Genomic DNA, 20,957 nt, shown 5'->3' on the forward strand with positions numbered 1-20,957 from the left:
AACTTCTCCAGTGTCACAAAGGCCTATTCTTCAGGGGGGTTTGTTGTCTCTTTTTCAGGAGGACTACTCCACGTGTGAAATGTATTAAAGAAAGCACACACAAAAATGCCAACAGAAGCGTAAACATGCACACTGTTGGGTTTTTTTTTTTTGGTATGTGTATGTTTTCAAAGCAACGTGTCTTTTCTTAGACCAAAAGATACTCAGTAACAGCTTGGAGGCAGATATTTCTGCTTTCTCTTTCTTTTTACTGGTAAAGCTCTGTAAGCTTTTTCCTTTCCCCAAAAGACTGCAATCCTATTTTATTTTAATTAAAAAAATCAAAGTAGTGACAGAGACTCATCCTCATGAGCTGCAATCTGGGGCTCAGTTTCAAGAATTTAACAAAGGAAGATTTCAACATGTTGGTTTGTTTTTGTTTTGTTTTAAACTGGAGCAGAAATTCCTAAGTATAACCCTTGACTTGTTTGAGAGGCACCTCACTGTGTGAACCTGGAAGAGAATGCTAATACTCTGTGTAACACTACATGCACTGTAAAAACAAATCTGAGCCTTGAAAATCAGCATTTTTTTTCCTTATTACCTGAAGCTATTAAAAAGCCCTAACATAGATGTGAAAGAAATACAACAGAAAAGCCTGCCTGATCTAAATACACACAGCTAAATTTATCTTTTGGTTTTCAACATGTGGCTCAGTGATTGGGCATTTAGGATTTCTATTCACTGGCTAGAAAAAAGGCCAAACGGCATATTTCTTTAAAAAATTGACTTTGAAATATTGTTATGAGAACAGGGACAAGCTACGTAAACCCTAAAATTCTTTGGGTCTTTGTATTCATGATTATTGTCACAAACTAAAAGGCTCATATTCCCTACTAAGTAAACATTTACAATTAAATCCATTCTGCACAACGCATTTGCATTTTGAGATAGAACAGTCAGTTGTTCAGCTGCTGTGATTTAGATGGATTGGTTCATTATTGCTGCAGTTCGTTTTCAGCTACACTGTATAACAAAGGGGTGCCAATGTAGTCTTGAATGGCTTTAAAGCTAACTATTCTGGTATACTTCCATGATGATGTAATCTCCCCATCTCTCCCTTTCTCTTGGAGCAAGATATCTTGACTTTACAGGATAAACCCTTACAGAAACAACAGACACAAGCTGTCACAATAGCGTTTGGTAGGCAGTGCCTCCACAAGTTAACTGAAGGCTGCTGCTGACAAGTTTTCAAGGGATTTTCCATGTATGAAGAAGTAATTTTTCCTAATTCTCATTTAGGATAAATTCTTCTACCACACAAGTAACAAGACAACTTCAGCTTCCACACCTGGAGATAAATCAGTTGTGTATCTTCAAACATTTATGCAGCACTAAAGCCTTATCTGTACCAGAAAAGACTGTCTAGAACTACAAAGATCTCTGATGCAAGGAAAACTTCAGGTTGAAAAAGTTCATTATTATCCTACTCGTTCAACTGCCTGAAAGGCATCAAAGGCAGCATTAAACCAGTATGATCAGAACATTTTAAAAAGAATGTAGATAGTCTATACAATGGAAATACTTCCATTTCAGTAACTACTTACAGAAGGTCTTCAGCCCACAGACAGGAGCGGGTATTCCTATGACACACATGCAAAAAACAATCCAGACAGAACAATCTGTGCCTGCAAGTCCATGAAAAGCAACAAGCAAGTACAAGGCAGCGTTCCCTCTGTGCAGCTGTGAAGAGGCCTAACAACAGATTTTGAACTGCTCAACAGTTTTGTTCAAGGGTGTAACATTTTACTGACTCTCCACTTGGTAAAGTCCAACCAAGGAATGATGGCAACAATAGATAAAGCAGTGAGAATTCCTGTATTTCAGGGCATAAACCCTACCTAGTGTAAGCATCTTTCAGACCAGTGTAACTTAATTATTCCAAACATGGTCGTGGTACGTTTGCAGATGTAGTATAGCACACACACAGACTTAAAATTCTTGCAATGTGTGTTCTATACAAGTACTTTTTCCTATTAAGTCTTGAGACTTTACTGGAGTTTAATGCATAAAAAAATGAGTTCAAATATAGTTTTATTTGTATGTGTCTATTATCCATTAGAGGCATCAAACCTCTTCCAGCAAACATAAAAGTTATTCTGCCTTAACAGCAACTTTCTGAAGCGTAATCAGGATATTTTTCTTGATCCCCACATCCTCTGACAGTGTTGCAGATATAATAGGGAAGAACTCAGAAAAATACAAGCATACCTTCAAAACTGTTTTAAATCATATAAAGGTCTAAGACTTATCATTAACAATTAAGCACCCCTTTTTCTTCTCCTTGGTCTAAACTGTTACTAAACCTCTCAGGTTACATTTTCCAGTTTTCCTCTAGTTGGTGAGGATTAGCACACTTCTCCACCTAAGAAAAAGGAGCAAAACTGACAAAAATCTCATAACATCTATTGGTGGGAACTGATTTTTGCAAACACGTAAGACCTGCACCTAAAAATCTGAGAAGTAACAACGACTGCTGCAAGCAGCCATGAACCCCATTCAGCACCTGAAATCCACAGTGTCAACTCAGTGAGTCAGACTTTCCTATCAGCACACCACCACACATTTGGTAGCAAGCTCCAGTCCTCAGCACAACCATCTCCTGTGAAGGTCGTGGTTCACAGCCAACACAAAACCCAGCTCCCTGGCATGCATGTTTTGTGGTCCCCATTAAGAGTATGTTATTAAAGCTGAACAGCGTGGTGATCTGATAGCCCTGTGACTGACTAGGTGCTCTGCTCAGCCTCAGTAGCCACACAACAACTCTGCAGCCATACACAGAACCACAGGCTCAGAGCACATCTCTACTTCAGAATCACTCTCCTGACCTACCCAAGAGACTGAGAAAGCAGCAACTGGCAGCTCTCTTCTGCCTGTAGACTGTGATGATTGTTTACCTCCACTGTCTGCAAACACGACCATGCACTTTTGCATAAATTGACAAATTTCACAACCTTGTTTGACCAGCTATCTTTTCACATTTTTGGCTCAACTTGAAGAGTTGGGAGAACAATCCAAGAGTTCGTAATATGTTTTCATTCAAATTTGGTCTTCATTATTTCCCCCTTTCAGTTGCAATAAACACTTCTCACAGCAGCATGGTACTTCACACCTAATATGGTGTCATTCTTCCTTCATTCTTTTTCTTCCTCTTTCCTCGTATAGTTTCCTGCTTTTTGTTCCCCCTTTAAGATGCATTATGTTTCAGGTACAATGTGCATCTGAAAATAATAATCCCTCCTCTTGTCTTCACCCCTTGAGAGATTATTTTTCAATAAAGCTCAACTCATTTCTTTTCTTAGTAAATCAGTTAATTCAATACATAAAAGGAAAAAAAAAAAACAAAAAAAACCACAAGGCTGACAGTTATTTTCTTACAACAATGCTCCATCTTTCAAAATGCATTCAAATGAAAAGTTCAAATGTTAAGTACTCTCTTTCCAACACATATAAGGTTTGTTTCTTTATTCCTTGGATGATCCTGAGACCAACAACCACCATAGCAGTTTTTAGGAGAACTTGACAGTAACACAAACTGTGGGTAAATGGAGACCTTACTACAGGTCACCACCTACTCTAACAGTGTAAGCCCTGGCCAGTTCTTCCAGATGGTGAAGTCTAAGGCTACTGGTGCTAACCCAGAGCCAGTGTTGGCACAGGCAAGGAGCGCAGCTGGAGGTGTGGACACAGTGGGAGCATGAGCATGAAAAAGGAAGGGAAGGGAAGCATCTGGCATTCACACAGGTTTGCAGGGAAGGAATTCCAAAGGAAGGACTGGGCACCAAATTCAAAAGGCACTGCACTGTTCCCTGCTCAAAATCACTCTTGCAAGAACAACGTGCAAAGCTTTGTTCTCTTCTCTCTCCTCACCTCAAAACGGCATGCTCCCTTAGTACTTACTTCTTCCTCAGTGCAGACCTGATGACTTCTCAATATGTCCACTAAGAGAAGGGGAAAAAAAAGAAATAGAAAACCACATGTGGACAAATATTTATTTTATTTTTTCCCCACAGGCCTAGCTTTTACTTTGTTTCTCCTCTAACATAAAGGAACCAGGAAGGAGAGGAGAGGATCAAAGACAATGCAGATGGTTTCTGTGCAAACCACTGTATAAAGCATTGCTGGGCTCGCTTTAAATAAGGCTTGCTATGTCCTAGATCGCTCATTCACAGATCTCTTTTAACAAGAAGTAGCAGCAATTTATGATGCTACCTCACTTTTAGAGATAAAACTGAGACCTAGTTTGTTTGGCTGCTGACGTACAATAATGCAGAATATGAAAGTAAACTTCCAGAACTGACACAAACAATCTGAGCAGCTACATCTGAGCTGTTCCTCTTTGTCATTCAAACCGAGAGTGGGCCTGGTATCACCCCCAAGTTCCAAACAGTTTACAAACACAGAAGAAGACCTAACCTAATATGACTTCTCCAAAGAACTGATTAAGAACTTTATTCTTACTGAAGAACTGTACGTTGGCAGGAAAAATACTGGAATACAAATTTTGGTGGGAGTAAGTATTTTCTGGGAAAACAAACAAACAAACAAGTATTCAGACTTTGCCTTTCAGAAATGCAAAGTTGTGACACCAAGAAGTCCTGGCCAGAAAGACATTTCAAAAAATACACTGGAAAGTAACTGAGATGGTCAAAAGCTGAAGCAGTCTGCTGCTCAGTGGTAGGAAGACGAGTGATCTCTAGGCAGCACTAGCTCTTTCTCCTCTCAAAGATGTAGTACAGTACAGTTATGCTGTGCTAGGTAATCCTCAGCATCTGGCCTCCCTGCTGTCCAAAGCAGACTTTTTACAGTACACTGTACCCAGTTTGTTTCCTATGATCTCTCCACAAATAATTCCGTCATATGAGGTTTACCCTCCAAGAGTCAAGCTGACTAGCCATTATCAGCTCATATTTCTCCAGATGTTTTGTGATCTCATCCTTTCTTAATGTCTCTAGCATCTTGCCTACCACCGAGGTCAGATTTATTGGTCGATAATTTCCTGGTTCCTCCCCAGTTCCCTTTTCCCAGAACAGTGCTAGCAAAATGAAAGCAACCAAGAGCTAGCATTGCAAAACTATTGCCCCTTGTGTTGAAAAAGAGACACACAACAAAAACCACTAACTGACACAGCTTATCTTTTGTTTTCAAGAAGAACAGCAAGAGATTTCCCTATACACCCAAGCCTTCAGTTCTGGAAGTGACATCAGTTTGTTTCCCTCTGTTACAAACTTCCCCCTTCCACTCTTTGTTCAGCTCCTGTCTTGTTTCTTACCTTCCTTTTACCCTCAGTTTTCCTTCTGAAGCAGCTGCGCTTCTCTATAGCTGGCATCTTCATAGTTCAGATGTGTTTTAGGATCCTTTGTATCAAATGCCCCAGCCACTCCTTTGAAATACCATGAAAGCCAGACTCTCCTTGAACTAATGTGAACTTTGATGGTTCTGGTTACACAGGTCATCAAGAAAGCACCCGGCTACATCCCAGAGACAGACAGAAGCCAAGGTAAAGAGAAAAAAAAAAGACCCCAAAATAAAGCAAGCACACACACACACACACACACACACACACACACACACACACACACACAAAGAGGTAGGGAACATGATGGAAACAGGAAAGAGAGAAGAAAGAAGAGGTGAAGGAAAATGGCAACACAAGACACCCACTGGCTTGAAAGAGAGTTAACTTCTGGTCACACATCTTATGATCCCATTTTGATTCATACTAACAGAACACTAGAAATGTGAACTTGTGCTCAAAATAACAGAAGTAAAATTTACAGTCTGCATTACTCTGCTAAATAAGGTGAAAAGAGCAAGAATTAGCGTTTAACTCTTAGCTTTTATTTTTTATCAGGATCCTGCATTCATTTTATGCAATGTAGCTGTAGGAAGGCAAACCACCAAGGACTTGTAGTTATTTATTAGAACATCTGTGTTGCTCCATTTCATTACAGAAACAATTCTTTAACAAATTTAGTCGTATTTCCAGCAGTGGAATAAGTATCTTTTGTGTAATTTCTCATTTAAGGATCTTTAGCAATTTTCATCAGATTGGCAGCTAGACTTCAACTACTCAAATTGTTCGGCCTGAAGCCCACACAAATCAACATTTGGAGGACACGTTCTGGTTTTCATGGTTAAAATCACTGTGCTGTGTTCTTAAGCTATTTGAAAACAAACAAAATAAGTAGCTCCACGTTTGCTGCCAAACATTAATGGATGAATACACAGGTTTCTCCTACTGCTCAAAATTGCTTCAAAGTTCCCTGAGTGAGAAATCTAGATTTCTGTTTCCTTTCATAAATGTCAGCGTACATTTTTCCTCCCCCTCCTTCCGTCCTACCCTCTCTCTCCTAAAGACTCCTCTCTCCATTGAGTTTATGCCCTAATAGGAAAGCCGGACGTAGTAGGGAAGACAGAGATGACAGAGCATCAGCATGCACAATCCCACTCTTTGTTAGCCTTGCAGAAAGACTTAAAAAAACAGGATGAAGACTGAAGACAATAGAAGGACTTTCATAAGCAGGGACCAGAGCAGGAATATATGAGAAATCCAGTGAGATCTTTAAAAATGAAGCAGTAAAGTTAATGAAATGTACTCAGATATTTCTCTTTTATCTAAAAGTTCCACAAGCACAACCAGAAGTAAAGATACTCCTTACAAACAACTAGAAAATAAGTAATCTCAATATTTCAGCAAGCAGCAATTTGGACAGATAATTTTTCTCCTTGCTCCTTCATATACAATCATGAGTACAGCACCTCCGTAGCTACCCATTTCCCCCATATCTCCCAATGAACAATCCCCCTGCTTAACTCTCAGAGACTACAGGTGCTGAATACACACACAATGCACCGCCCCAAATCAGAGTTTCTTCACTCCGTGCTTTTCATGTGTGTGTTTAAAGCCTTCAGCTATGCAGTTCTGAACAAACCGATTAGTAATTTAACTACCGTTTCTGTCTTGCAAGAGTCTGTCGCCTCACTGTGATTGGAGTAATAGCAACAAGTACTGCCAAGTGGGAAAAAAGTTCATTCATGAATTCTTACATTTCTGCCTGGTTGAGGTTAGGCATGTCATGGAGATGACTCTGGCCTCTGCACAAACAAACATCTGTGCTACTGGAAGTAGAACTTCCTTTAAGCAACTGACTTACAGAACTGCCAAGAGCTCACAGCCAGACAGAGATGTTTAATTTCATTTCTCCATTTGTATTTTTAATCTTGGAAACAAAAACCAAAATGTAAAGCAAGCTGACAGAAGAAAACAACCCCAGAATTCTAGAAAGCCCTGCTATTTCTCTGCCAGGCCAAAACACCTGCTCCTGATAATGATGGCTTTATGCTTACATACACCTGCCATCCAGAAGGACTCCAGAGCACTTTACCAGCTGATTTATACATACACAAATCATTAAAACTACCAAAATTGAGCTTCTGCTTAATTGAGATGTAGCAACTGTTTAACGGCACGCAGTCACACTGTTCAACTGCTCAGGACATGAACTAAGAGATACCATATCCAACCAAAGCTACTGGGGAAATTTTAGGTAGAGAGAATGTTAATTGCCCAACCTGGATTTTGGCCAGTTGCTACAAAATATTTGCATGTGAAAAGCCCTAGGATCTTCAAAGACCACAAGCAGTCCAACCTTCACTTTTATAAGACAAACAATATACATTTCCTAAATCTAAAATCCTTTAGCAGTCCCTCCCTGCAGTAATTACTGTTTATGCCTTAACTTCAGAAGCTCACAGTATCAGACATCAGTTTTGGAAACATCCTGTGGTTGTAGCACTTCATCTTGCAGAGCAAGCAAACTGATAGGGTCTGACAATAAGTGATTAAAAAGAAAAGTCATTTACAAAACATATACACAAATGGATCAGATTCCCCTCCCCCAAGCCAAAAGAATTGAGTTTCTCAACAGATCTCACAGTAGCTACAACAATTAAGAGAGTAACGGAACTGGCACACAGAGTACATCAGAGTAAGCTGGGGAGATACAGCACTGCTTTCTAAAACCAATTGGACAATGCCAAATTAATAGAGGCAAAATGAATGAAGCAGGGTGAGGTAGGAGTCACTGTACCTACCAAGAAGGCAAAAAAGCAACGAAGAACTGGTTAAAAAAGGCTGGGACAACTGACATCCAAGAATTACCAAGATAAATTTGACAGTTTAGGCACAAATTTGCAATCTCAATTATGCAGAACATGCAGAGTAACATTTTGGAAATGGAAATGCATTCTACAGATAATCTCAAAGTACTATCAGCAAGCCATCCGAGACAATGATCTGTTTCTGTAAGGTAATTTGAAAAAGAAAAATATCAGATCAAGAGATCAGAGCATCTTTTACTAAGACCTGCAGAGGTCTCCTTACATGAAAGTAGACTCATTGTAATTCCAGAAACAAAGTAAATTCAGTACTCAAGGCTAAATAAAAACGAGATTGAAATATGACTGCTTTAAAGGTTCAGAAACATCTGGATCATCCTGATAATCTGTGTGGTTTTCCAATTCCATTTTCAGATCTTTAAAACTAAACACATCTCTCTCATTTTTGTGCAGTACTCCTCAAAAAAAAATTTAAAAAAGTACAGAAAAAGCTGTAACAAGAAGATTAAAAAAAACACTGCAGACTAAATATGCCATTTAAAACTAAAAATATATCACTTATTTAATGAGTTTCAAGATACATAAATGGGAAGAGGAAACATGATTTTGTGTTTCTTCCTCCTGTTTTAACCAAACAGTGCAATTCACAAGTTTGTCAGCAGAATAAGGGAGCCTGTGTACACCAGAATTATCTGGTGCATTACTGGAGGTAATGAGTGAATAGGAGCATTCCTATCCTTGCTTTTAAGTAAAACAGACCGGAACAAAAACATGAAAAAAAACTTATCAAAGCACTTTTACATCAAGCATCAGATAATTTGCTAAACTGCATCCAGCTTCCACCCTTTTAAACCATGGATTATAAGCTTCATTGTTGCAGATGAATGATCAGTCTTTATCAAGGTTATGATAATCAATTTCCATTTTCTTCCAAAAATAATTACACTATACCTTTGCACCTTCAGGCATGTTGTTGCAAACCCTCTGGAAAAATCCTGAGTTTGCAAAACCATACAAGCTTCCCTACTGCTGGAGCACACGGGTTCTGGTTTTGGTCCAAAACATGACGATATTAAGGAAAGTACCTAACACCGTTCTCTCTCTTATAAGAAACAATAGCAGAATACAAAGAAGCAGGTAAGCCAAGAGCAGCGTTGAAAACATCCACCTATCCTCTCAAAAATTAAGTACAAATCCAGCATTTTGGAAATACAACACTTAAGAATGCAAAAAGCATAATGGTACATGTGACTACGTTACTGCAGTTTTGCCATCCAGTCAAGAAAATTTTTGATAAAAATCATTCTTTGTTAGCAGTAAACCAGAAACACAGTGCACAAACTCAAGGTTGTTCTTTGTGTCCAGAGCACCAGTACCAAGAGAGGTTCAGGCAAACAGAAGAACACGTTCCCTGGCAAGTCTCTGCAAGAGAACAGCGCTGCTCGCAAAGACTGATCACCATTCAAATCCAGGCTCACTTCAAGACAATTCTACCTTCTAAAAGCATACAAATGGAAAAAGAAAAGCTACAGATCTACATATAAAACAAATGATTTGCCTCAGTTGAACCTTTAACACTCTAAGTATCGTCTCTGGTTGCTATCTTCATAATCATTTTCAAACCAAAGAGCTGGCGCAGTTTTATGTGAACACACGCACATGCACGAACCCAAAGAAATCCCCTTGCAACGCGTTTTCTCAGCTTGACACAAAGTCACACACACTCCTTACAGGCAGTTTCCCACTGAGGCGAGCAGGAAAATAAGAACCGACCATCTGAATAAACCTTGCTAAAGGGCAGATCCCGTGTTGCAGGACCCAACATCGGTCGTCCTGAAGAGGAGAGCCACTTACCTCGTTTGTGGAGCCATCCTTCCTTCACTATCGCTACTTCATTCATAATGGCGGGAATGTCTCTTGGTGGATCAGTTTATCAGACTGGTGGATCAGTCAAAAGATCACCGTTGAAATTCCTGAACTCCAGCAGAAGGGTCCACAAAAGGGATGTTCTTTTTCTTGTCTTTCTCCTTCTCAGCTACTTCTAAAAGGATCAAAGAAACAAACAAAAAGAAGTCCACCATTACTTGAAGTACATCACATACGTTAAATCAGGGATACAACAGGGAGCAGTTTTCAATGCTCGGATGTTGGTTTTTTGTTGGTTTTTTTTTAAACTATTATTACAAATCCTAAATGAGGGCTTTGTTCTTCGCAGGGATTGCTGTATCTCAGCAGGTGAAGGTGCTGGAAGAAGTGCCTGCTGAAGCCCTGCTTCTCCACTAAGCTGGTTGACCGCTGGCAGACTCACAATATCACCACCCTGTCTAGATTAGAGGCAGCTGCAAGTCCCTGCCCAGTAGGCATCTTCCAGCCCTTCAACAACACCACACTCCCGTCAACAAGAAAAAAATCCAAGACTCAGCAAAATCGAGTTCTAAATATTTCCTGGTAAGACTTCCAGAATCCCCTCAGGAAGGTTTATTTACAGCCTGCTGTGCATCAGTCTAGCAACAAATACACGGTGCATCTTAGGGATATGCTCCCAAGAGTAAAAATTCCCAATACTGTGCTGCACGTTATCCTGTTATCTCACTCAAATCTCTTTGTCTTCCACCAAAATCACCTTCTCTATCTTTGCTATAATTCCTGCCCCTCTACAAAGATTCTCAGATAAGCTCATGTTATCCTAAATCAGCCCTCAGAAGCACCCTGATCAATTTTATCATATTTCTCTAAGTCACTGCACATTGCTGCTCCTTCTTGCAATGAAATAACCTAAGGACACCTTGGGATTTCTACCATTTTGCTTTATGAGATGAAATCCGTATCTAAATAGCTCAAAATAGACACATTTTCACTAAGTTCTGGCCATCTCATGGCTGACTATCACACAAATGTTCTTCATCTTTCTCTCCCTCACTGAAAGTAGCTCTTGCCAGACACATCAGCTTTTATTCTTTTTCTAAATTGAATATTATTATTTTTTCTGCCTGTGCTATAGTTCTGCTTTTCTTTAAGGACTTCTGAGCTCTCAGAAGCGTCCATTTGTTCATCCAATTTGGTACTGCTTAGGCAATAAAAAAATCTAACTAGTGGCACGTTCTAAGCAATAACTACGTAATAACTAACATAGCAGCAGTTGTAACATGCCAGCAAAGACCTGGCTTTTACCAGTCTCTCTCCAAACACTGAGGCATCACATCCCCACCAACAAATATATATCATCTCTGCATGCATTTGGCGTGTCTGCATCAATTATTTGTGAGCACGCAGGTGATACTAATCAGAAACCAGATTAAAAAAGCAACTAATTTCACATAACTCACTAAGACACAACCCTGGATGGAAGAAGCAGGTGGTCAAAATGAATCCAACCCAGAACTGAGGCATCAGTGAGGACAGAGGGGCCTGCACCATTCGTTGCCAGTGCTCTAAAACTATTGTCAAAGCAAGGAAGTCAAATGTGAATGGTCACTAGAAGCAGAAATTGTCTGGGAGAAGATGGGAGAGAAGGAAAGCCAATCCTAGTATTTCTACCTATGAACTTGAACTGTTTATCACTATTTCCAGTAACATTTTATTTTTTGGTTCTTTTTTTTCCCCCCTGGAAACAGCAGATATTTTTCCAAATTACGAATCTGCCATTTCTGACTGCTTATAATTATCATCTCAAAGAAACAGATACGACGTTGCCTGAGGGAGGGAAAACACACAAAAAAATGACACTGGAACAAGAGATTTGTAAGAATTCTTAATTTCATAAATAAATATGTGAGAACCATATGCTGCAGAATAGAGACCAGCAACCCACAGCCACCAGTTGTCTTCGAACAAACTCCTTCAGATCCAGAGCAATTAAGACACAACTTGATGAACACAGCAGGCTTCCACTCTCCTTTCAAAAACGCATGCACAATAGTCACGCCAGCTAGATCCACTTGTTGACATCAACAAGAGACCAAACCTTGCTAAAGGCTTCACTTAAGCATCGACAGATTTGCAAAGTGTTGAGCAAAACCCCTAAGATTATCACAGCTTAGGTAAGGAAACACAACACCAAGGTGTGAAAATAAATGCATCTAACACGGTGCTGTAACAGAAAGTGGGGTCTGCGTAGCCTACCTCTGTGTCTTCAATTCAACAATTTCAACATGTTAAGCAATCAACATCCTTTTCAAGATTCATACTTTAAAAAAAAAAAAAAAGAAAAAGAAAGCTATGAACTAAACTAGCCTGTAGAAAGGACCATCCTTTTACTAATACCAGATAAAAGTGTGATGAGACAAAATCATGGACCTCCAACTAATATACTTCAGGTTTTTCCTGTGTTAACTCTTGCTAGGATTACCACCTGGCAGCCTCCTGCTCCTCACAGCCTAAACTGTCATCTCAACCTGAATCAGTGACTATGCAGACCAAAAACAGCAAACCAGCAACAAAATTCAAAGTTCAGAGGGACTACTTTTTCCAGCTTCTGTGATGTGCAAAAAGCCTGGACTGCCCTCTGCCTCCAATTCCTCTACAAGAAGCATCCCCCACTTGTTAGTGCAGCACTGCCACCAGGGATGTGTCTACCTGCCCAGCTCTTTCCAGCACACTGCAGCATCTGTTCCACCTTATTCCTTCAGCAATGCCAAAGCATTTATTTCGTAAGAGGAAACTTTTCTTAGAGCTGGGAATGCCTTCTCGCTGTGCAATAGAATGTCCAAAGACACAGCTCCAACAGCAGCAAACTCACTCTATCTGGTACTTCAAAATACACCTCCAAGTTGTGCTTAATAAATGTATTTAAATAAAAGGCAATCAAATAGAGCGCTAGCAAGTAATGGTAATTTCCTGGAATAGAGGAGTAAGTTAACGACAGGACAATGTATTTCTGAAGATGTGTAAACCAGAGAAAGTTCCATTTGTATAAAGTCTTTAGAGAGAAGGAAAAAAAAAAAAAAAAAGAATTATTACAGCCCTCATTTATGGCCATCTAGGAATGGTTCCCAGTGAGCAGAGGGCATCTGAGGTAAGTATGACCTGGCTGCTTCAGTCTGCATCTGCACATGACTGAGTACTGTCAAAAGCTAAACAACTCTTTCTCTCAGCATTCAGTTTGCTGGACTTTCAATATGCTTTCTGTAATACCTTTTTTCCAATACCAAAATATTCCTCACACAGCGGAAGCGCAGTAAATCACAAATAGCACAACATCAGCATTGTATCACAGTGAATACTGATCTTATGCATACATTAATTCCTTAAAGGTTATTAACTTTCGTAAGTAATGAGATAACTCACTTCCCTGTACACCGAAACAATGAAGCCTGCTTTAAGGAATCAGCTTAAGCAGAAGGTGGAGTAGAATAATCTTTCCTATATTTGGGAGAGCTCCTTTTCTTGTACGCTCCTGTACTTACATTCATGTTCTCTTGTTCCCAAACACCCCTGAAAACAAGAGATCAATCTGTCCTTCTCAATTTACCTTCTTTCCAAGGTCAAATTTTACATTCCTTTCTATTCACACCCTAAGGCAGAGCAGGAAGAAAATTAATTCTCCCATTGACGGTGAATCTGAAACAAGCTTACGGGATGCAGGAGCATCGCGATAATGACTTCATCCTTGTGAAGGAGTAAGCCTCTCTCAGAGGAAGATCAAACCTACCAGCCTCAGTCCCATCCCTGCCTCACTCAGCATGCTGGCTGTGCCAGTCAGCACAGATCAGAAAGCAGGTTACAGCAAAGCACCCTCCTGGACTAACGCTTTGCCCATCCCAACACCCATTACGGGATGCAGGCTGGCAGCCCTGATGCCCTCACATGACACACATCCATGCATGTTCTCTTAACACACAACAGCAGAACCATTCAAAAAAGGACCCAATTGCCCACCTGCCTACCTCGGTTGCAAGGCAACATCACACGAGTAGACAAGATGCACAAGAACTGCAGGGGAGCAGAGGTGCGTGTTTTGAGGCCCACGCATCGCACAAGCAACCTGCACTCTCTTTCTGCAGCATATCCCCAGTCTCACTTTAAGCTTACAGCCAACGGCATCCAAACGGCACAAGCACAACAAAGTTGGGCTCCAGCCAACATTTTAAGTAGAGCGTACGGAGAAGTATCTCCACCAGGCTCTGACCGGTGAAGTACATCTCCTGCATTATGCAAATCCTACCCAAGAGAAGCAGTGCTTCCAAGGCACTGGAGGCCCCATGAACTCACAGTGGCTTCACACCATGACCCAGTTACTCAATCTGGACAGACAGCTTTCAAGAGAGCACAGAAGGACCAGGTTATTCCAGCATCTTAGCTTTCTTTACAAAAATGCATTGTGGACCATGAGTTAGGCATGATCACAAATATTTGCTACTAGCTCATGTGATGTTCCATTTAGAACAACACGATGTCTAAATGAGTATTTCATGACTGTACGTGCAGCTTATCACAAGGTTTAGAAATGCTTCTCTGATACTAAGAACTGCAGGAAAAACAGTAAGCGGAGAAAAGATCTCTAAAGCCACATCCACTTTTCTTCCAATCCGTCAGCACAATCTAAGTTTACAAAGCTGCAATTTGGAATGCCTGTGCTCTCATGTCTTCACTAATCAATAGACAGGAGGTTGATTTTGTTCAGGTGAGGGGCCAGAGTTACGACATGCAGCTGTCCAAGCTGCAACCACAACTGCAGTTTGATAGGACAAACAGAGCTGCGTATTTCAAAACTAAGCAATGGCAGAAAAAGAGATCTCTTCATACTCTCTGTCAAAGACATAGGCTAGACAAAATCTTCTTTATGTTCCAAAACAAGAAGAAGGCCTTTTACAGTTTACCCTCGTATAATTTAATGACTGTGCAGCTCAGAACTTCTGTACCAACTTAAGATGCATTTAATCAAATTCTGTTTCAAAGTATTTATAACGGAAGTTTTGTTCTGTCTCCCAAACAAACCAAGTCACTCATGAGCCTATTTAATCCTATTCGTAACTACTTACAGGTTGTTTCTATAAGCCAGCAACGCCGGAGCTACAGGTTACTTGCGGACACTGGATCAATTCTTAGATTTGATTTACTGCTGCAGCTCAGAACCAAAAGCAGTTCTATACACAATGTACACAAGGAAAACCCTCCTATTTAAAAAAAAAAATCAAAGGTAGTTCCACAGTGCCTTTAAATCTATTAATTCAGACAAATGCTGTGGCTGTCATCAGGAAATTAGCTGCTACAAAAAAGTAATTACTAGTCATAGGCTGTGTTACATTTATTTACCTGTAAACAAATATTCTTCTGAATTAAGTGTTAGTAACGCCCCTTTGTAACTGTATTTCAAAACGTACATCCCTCCTGGTGGCATGAATACAACAAACAAGAGTAAAGCAGGGATTAGCTTCTTGTATTGGTGGGACGGAAGAAAAATAAAGCAGAGATAAAAATGGTTAAATCCTTTCCCAGGGCAGGGGGAAATCCCAATAAGGTACAACCTACGTTCATACCTTTTTGTCAGTAAAACACACAGCAAATACAGCATGCTCACACTCTCTGTTAGAATTCTGCGTTCTACAAAGAATCCAAAGGAAAAGTCCTAGAAGTCTGCAGGAACGTTTCAGCAACTGCAGAATTCCACCTGGGGGGTGGGGGAGGTTGGCTGCAGGCAGCTCCCCGCAGCTCTGCACAACACCACTGCAAGAAGAAGTCAAAGCGATGGGGCCCAGCAGCACTGCCCAGCACCGACACACGGAGACTCACACCCCCGACTGCAAACACTCCCCGGTCCGCAACGCAGCGCGGGGCCGCACAAAAGATAAAGGGAGAAAATGGGGGCGGGGGGAGTAGATGGAGGAGTGCTCGGCCACTTTCTCTGCCACACTTTGGGAAATGCCCCGTGCCTCCCTCTGCCCCAAGCCCCTTTTCCCTCGGAGATGCTCGGGGACGACGCGGCTGCAGCAGGCCCCGAGGGGGGCCGGGGGGAGCCCCCAACCCCGCAGCACTTCCATTCCCCGCATCCCGGGGAAGCCAACAGCTTCCTGTTCGCCCCGAGCCCTCCGGCCCAGCTCCGGCGGGGCCGCAGCTCTCTTCCCCCCCCCCCCCCCCGCGCACACACCCGGCGGTGCCTCAGCCCGGGCCAGCAGCAGCCCCCGCCGCGGCCTACGCGGGTCAGCGGGAGCTCGGCGGCCGCCGCCCGGGGAAGGCGTAGAGCGGCCGCCTCGCCTCGCCTGGCCGCCCCTCCCGGCCCCGCACAATGCGCGGCGGAGCAGGCCCCGGCGCTTCCTTCCCCCGGCCCTTCCCACCCCGGGGAGCGGGTCACTTACATGGCTGCGGGAGCCCGGGGAGGAGGTGATGGGAGGGCGGCGGCGGCGGCGGCAGGGGAAGGAGAGGGAAGGGGGGAGCGAGCGAGCGGAGGAAGGGAGAGCCTGGCGGGCGGGCGCCGAGCGAAGGCCTAACTGGGCTCACGGCAGCCGCCGCCTCCTCACCATCCCCGGGCGGCGGGCGGCGGGCCGGCTCCTCCTCCCCTTCTCGCAGGCGCTCGGCCCATGGGGCTCACACGGGCTGCGGGCCTGCCTTCCCCGCCGCTCCGCCTCGCTCCTGCCTCTGGCCGAGAGGAGGAGGCTGCCTCTCGCCTCGCTCAGCAGCACCCCCGGAGCCGCAGGGCCGAGCTCCCCGCAGCCGGAGCCGGGCTCGTCCCACACGCGCTCGCTCACATCCTCCGGGGAGCGGCCGCCGGGTCCTACCGCCGCCGCGCCGCTTCCCGCCCGCCCCGCCGCGCTGTGGGGCCGCCCTGCTCCGCCTCGCTGCTCCCCTCAGCCCGCCGCCTACCCGGCCTCGGGCCCCGCTTCGGGCTGCCCTCTTTGAGAGGCACCCCCGGCCGAGGGGCGTCCCGTTGCCAGAGTCGTGGGTGTGGGTCACTTTGTGGCTTCTCCTGGCTTCGGGCTGCGGGAAGCTGCCGGCGTTAACAGCCTGCTGTCTGGTCTTGCCAAAGTGTTCCCAGAGTGTTGGCAGTGAACTCCAAAAAGCAGGCATAAAGCGTGGGCCCCGGTGGTTTCGTGGCACCTCTGCTGCTCAGAAAGCGTGTGGCTGCTTTACAGCGCCGGAGCAACTTTTTGAAGCTTTCCTGAAGCCGTACAAATCCACTTAACACACTGCAGGTTTTCCCTGCGCCTCCTAAATCCTGATTGATTCAATAATGCGGTATCACTTAGAGGATATTTCAATATCCCTTCCCACAGCAAGCAGGGCTGCTTGGCGACTGGGTAGGAGCCCAGGCCATGAGTCTAGGTGCTGCCTCCCAGCCTCCCTCCTGCTTTCTAGGCCGTTCTAATCTCAGTACACACATCTCATACAATCACAGGAGGGCTCCGGTTGGAGGGGACCTCAACACCCACTCAGCTCCAACCCCCTGCCACACCAGCTCAGGCTGCCCAGGGCCCCATCCAGCCTGGCCTCGGGCACCTCCAGCTCTGTGGGCAGCAGTGCCAGGGCCTCACCGCGCTCTGAGTGAAGAATTTCTTCCTAACATCTAACCTAAATGTCCCCCCCTTTAGTTTAAAGCCATTCCCAAAACGTTACAGATTGCTGCAGCAACGAGAACTATTGCTTGCAGCAGGGCAGTATTTTGTCAGATTTTAAGAGCTGCTCCGCTCTGAAAAACGATGTTGTGGAAATGGCTTTGACAGATTTATGATTTCTCTGTGCTTCCAGTATCAAAATTTTCCCTGTTTACTCATTAAGGGATTTTGTTTATTTTCTAATTGACAGTGCCATAAAATCTAACTGGGCCGTAAGAGTGATGTGATTTGTTCAGAAGCATACGATCACTGATGATCGTGTTTCTGTAATTGGAAGCTCGTTAGAATTTAGAAAATGGCACATCTTCCCACAGCTTTGCACTGTTAACAAAATAAAGGTGCGTAAAATGCATTTACAGCAGTAAAGCTGGGGAACACAGCTCTGCATTTACACAGGCAGCAAATCTATTTGATATACTAAGAGATTCTCCCACTGTGTCATTGGGAATGATTGTACGTTCTTACTGAAATTCACATTTTATATCCTTCCATTGTGATCAACTAGGAAGTCTGTCCAAATAATCGTATCTGTCACTAATTTCCTGAGTGTCCAGTGGATCATCAGACTGTGTGTACATCACTGCACTGAAGGAGCTTGAAAGAGGAGAAAAGAGTTAGCCCTTCTTCAGGATGGAGGGGGAAAAAAGCCTCCTTTCCCACCAGCAAACAGTCTGATTCCTCCTGACAGAATGCTTCACTGGTGTGGTATTTTCTGTAGCTCTCCTTTAGTTTCAGCATAATTTTAAATATATAACATTAAGGCAGCTTGGCAGAATGCACAGATCCCCCTGATGTAGGCCCAATTGCCTGACATAGGGTCAGATCTGCATCTGCTGTCAGTGGAATGATTTATACTGATATCGGAACACAGTGAAATGGCGGAGAACTGTCCACACCTTAACATAATGGAAAAGAGAGATCCTATTTCTACATACTATGCGTTAAGTTCAGAATATTAAGCATAGAATAAAATGCAGGTAGGTATCAGAGATATCTTTAAAAGGAAATTAATTGTCAGCGTGCAAAGCTCAGAGCTAACAGGGCACATATAGAACTTACAAGAAGAGTAGCCACTTATGAACTAATTTTGAGTCTTCAGCCTGCAATTGTGCCTAGCAATAAAGAGCATGTGTAAGTACTGGACTTTACTATCTGTGAGATGATTCTGTGTAGGTAGGGGGGACCTCTGGTAACAGATCTGATCGCAGGAGGTCTTCTTACCTTCCTGCCAAACCCAGTTCTGATTGATAAGCTCCCAGGCTGCATGGTGATGAAGGTCATTAGGACTTCCCCCTGCAAATGAAGCAGCAGTTTTTAAAATAAGGTCATACAGTAAACACTGTTTTCAGTCCTGAAGAGAAGAAAATAAACCTCAGTTGTTTGCTAAAAAGGAAGTGCAATTAAAAAATAATTCAACACGAAGACATTGTTTAGATTCGCAGACTGTTGATTTACCATGATGAAAGACAGGTCCATACTAAACAGTCTGAATCCTGATGTGGATCTGATATTCCCCACATTTGAGAGGGAAGTTAGATTCAGAGACGGGGGAAAGGCTCGTCTCAGACACAGCAAAGTACTGCTGATAAAAATACTCAGGTAAAGTAGGAAGTGCCTGGTCTGCAACAAGAGCGACTTTGTATCAACAACGAACAAAAGCAGGCCTTTTCTTCAATGGGAACAATGAAATCACTCATTAATTGTTATAAATGCAAACAGTGTGTGTTTTATCACTCAGTTATCATCAAGGGGATTATAGTCTATAAACCCTAATTTTGAGGGAAGTCCCTAAAATTCCCTGGGCGCGTCCTCATATTTCATCTGTTTACTCTCATTTCTTACGTGCTTCAGGATAAGGTGCGTCAAGTCTTCCTTGGTATATCACCCTAAAATAATGAATGCAATGGCTGATGGCAGAGAACAGTTGATGCCACACCAGAAGAATCATCCCCATCCATTTTTAACAATCACTGTGGCCTTCCAATACTTGAAGGGAGCATATAAACAGGAGGGAGAATGGCTGCTTACGATGGTGGGTAGTGATAGGACAAGGGGGAATGGTTTTAAACTGAGACAGGGGAGGTTTAGGTTGGATATTAGAAGGAAGTTTTTTCACACACAGGGTGGTGATGCACTGGAACAGCTTGACCAAGGAGGTTGTGGATGCCCATCCCTGAAGGCATTCAAGGCCAGGCTGGATGTGGCTCTGGGCAGCCTGGTCTGCTGGTTGGTGACCCTGCACATAGCAGGGGGTTGGAACTCGATGATCATTGTGGTCCTTTTCAACCCAGGCCATTCTATGATTCTATGATATAATTTGATGTAACTGTTAAAGTTATGTTAAAATGTTGAAATTATTCAGCTTTGGATTAAAAAAAAAAAAAAGTTTTGTACCCAGTCAGGCATAAAGAAAAGGAATAACATATTAAGATGAAATGGAATTACTGAGTTAACCACCAGTAGAACAAGTTCTGTTCTATGATGCAAGTAGCGGCAGCACATTTATGGGCCATCGGGAAATGTGTTCCTCCCTTCTTAAAAGGTGGGGTGTACTCAAGTGGAAAGCCTATGTGACAGCCCACTGGGGTTTTTGAACTAAGTATTAAGAGTTTTTAGATGAACAAGTCAGGCTTGGTCTAGGACAAAAATATAGCTTAATGAATTTGAAAATTAAGAGTGGGTTTAGTAGTGCCAACTATAAGAAACAGAGTTGTGCTTCTAAAATTGAACAAATCCGATTCTCGAAGGTGTATTTCTCAGCAGCTAAACAATAGCAGGCTATCTAGAAAAAAAAACAAAAACTAATAATTATAGTCATATTGAAACATTGCGACTTTGCTTTTTAGAAATTTGTCTTGTCCATATAAGGCTGAGTGTCAGCAAAACTGGCACCTCGAACAGCAGCGGTCTGAATTGTGCTGTTTGCTAGAATGTTTTGGGGAGCTCTTCCTAATAGCTTGTTAAAAGCCCTTGAAGAGGTCGGGCAGGAGACCTCTGTTCAGTTGCCAGCTTCTGTTTCCTGGTCGCCAGCATGCTGAAGCTGGGGAGCCCTGGGGAGGCAGTGCGCTTCCTCCAACTGGAGCAGGAGGAAGAAGGTGCACTTCCCAGTCCTGCAATGAGCCTGTCTGGCTGAGTCGGGAATGGTGTTGACAAACTCCGAAGTGAGAGCTGTGCAGTCCTCTATTCAGAATAATGATAACCATAACGTAGCACAGCAAACACACTGTGGGAAACATAAACAGGAACTGA

At 42.9% G+C, this 20,957-nt stretch overlaps 1 protein-coding gene across 4 annotated transcripts in view; it reads right to left on the reverse strand.

Annotated features, from left to right (window-relative positions):
- Positions 1 to 17,219, reverse strand: part of AKT1 (AKT serine/threonine kinase 1) — a 71,133-nt gene extending 53,914 nt beyond the window's left edge. The window contains exons 1-2 of one of the 4 annotated variants that reach the window (NM_001396388.1): positions 16,960 to 17,219; positions 10,015 to 10,201 (exon numbers count right to left, since the gene is read on the reverse strand). In NM_001396388.1, the coding sequence (NP_001383317.1) occupies positions 10,015 to 10,060 (46 nt within the window). In that variant the 5' untranslated portion in view covers positions 10,061 to 10,201; positions 16,960 to 17,219. Of the gene's footprint in view, positions 1 to 10,014; positions 10,202 to 15,638; positions 15,922 to 16,246; positions 16,839 to 16,959 lie in introns of those variants that run through there. The other 3 variants (NM_205055.2, NM_001396387.1, XM_046941459.1) reach the window with 3 other exon arrangements.
- Between the last annotated feature and the right edge of the window lie 3,738 nt (positions 17,220 to 20,957).

This window comes from Gallus gallus, chromosome 5 (assembly GCF_016699485.2).
Source record: "Gallus gallus isolate bGalGal1 chromosome 5, bGalGal1.mat.broiler.GRCg7b, whole genome shotgun sequence".
In the NCBI taxonomy this organism is placed as follows: Eukaryota; Metazoa; Chordata; class Aves; order Galliformes; family Phasianidae; genus Gallus; species Gallus gallus.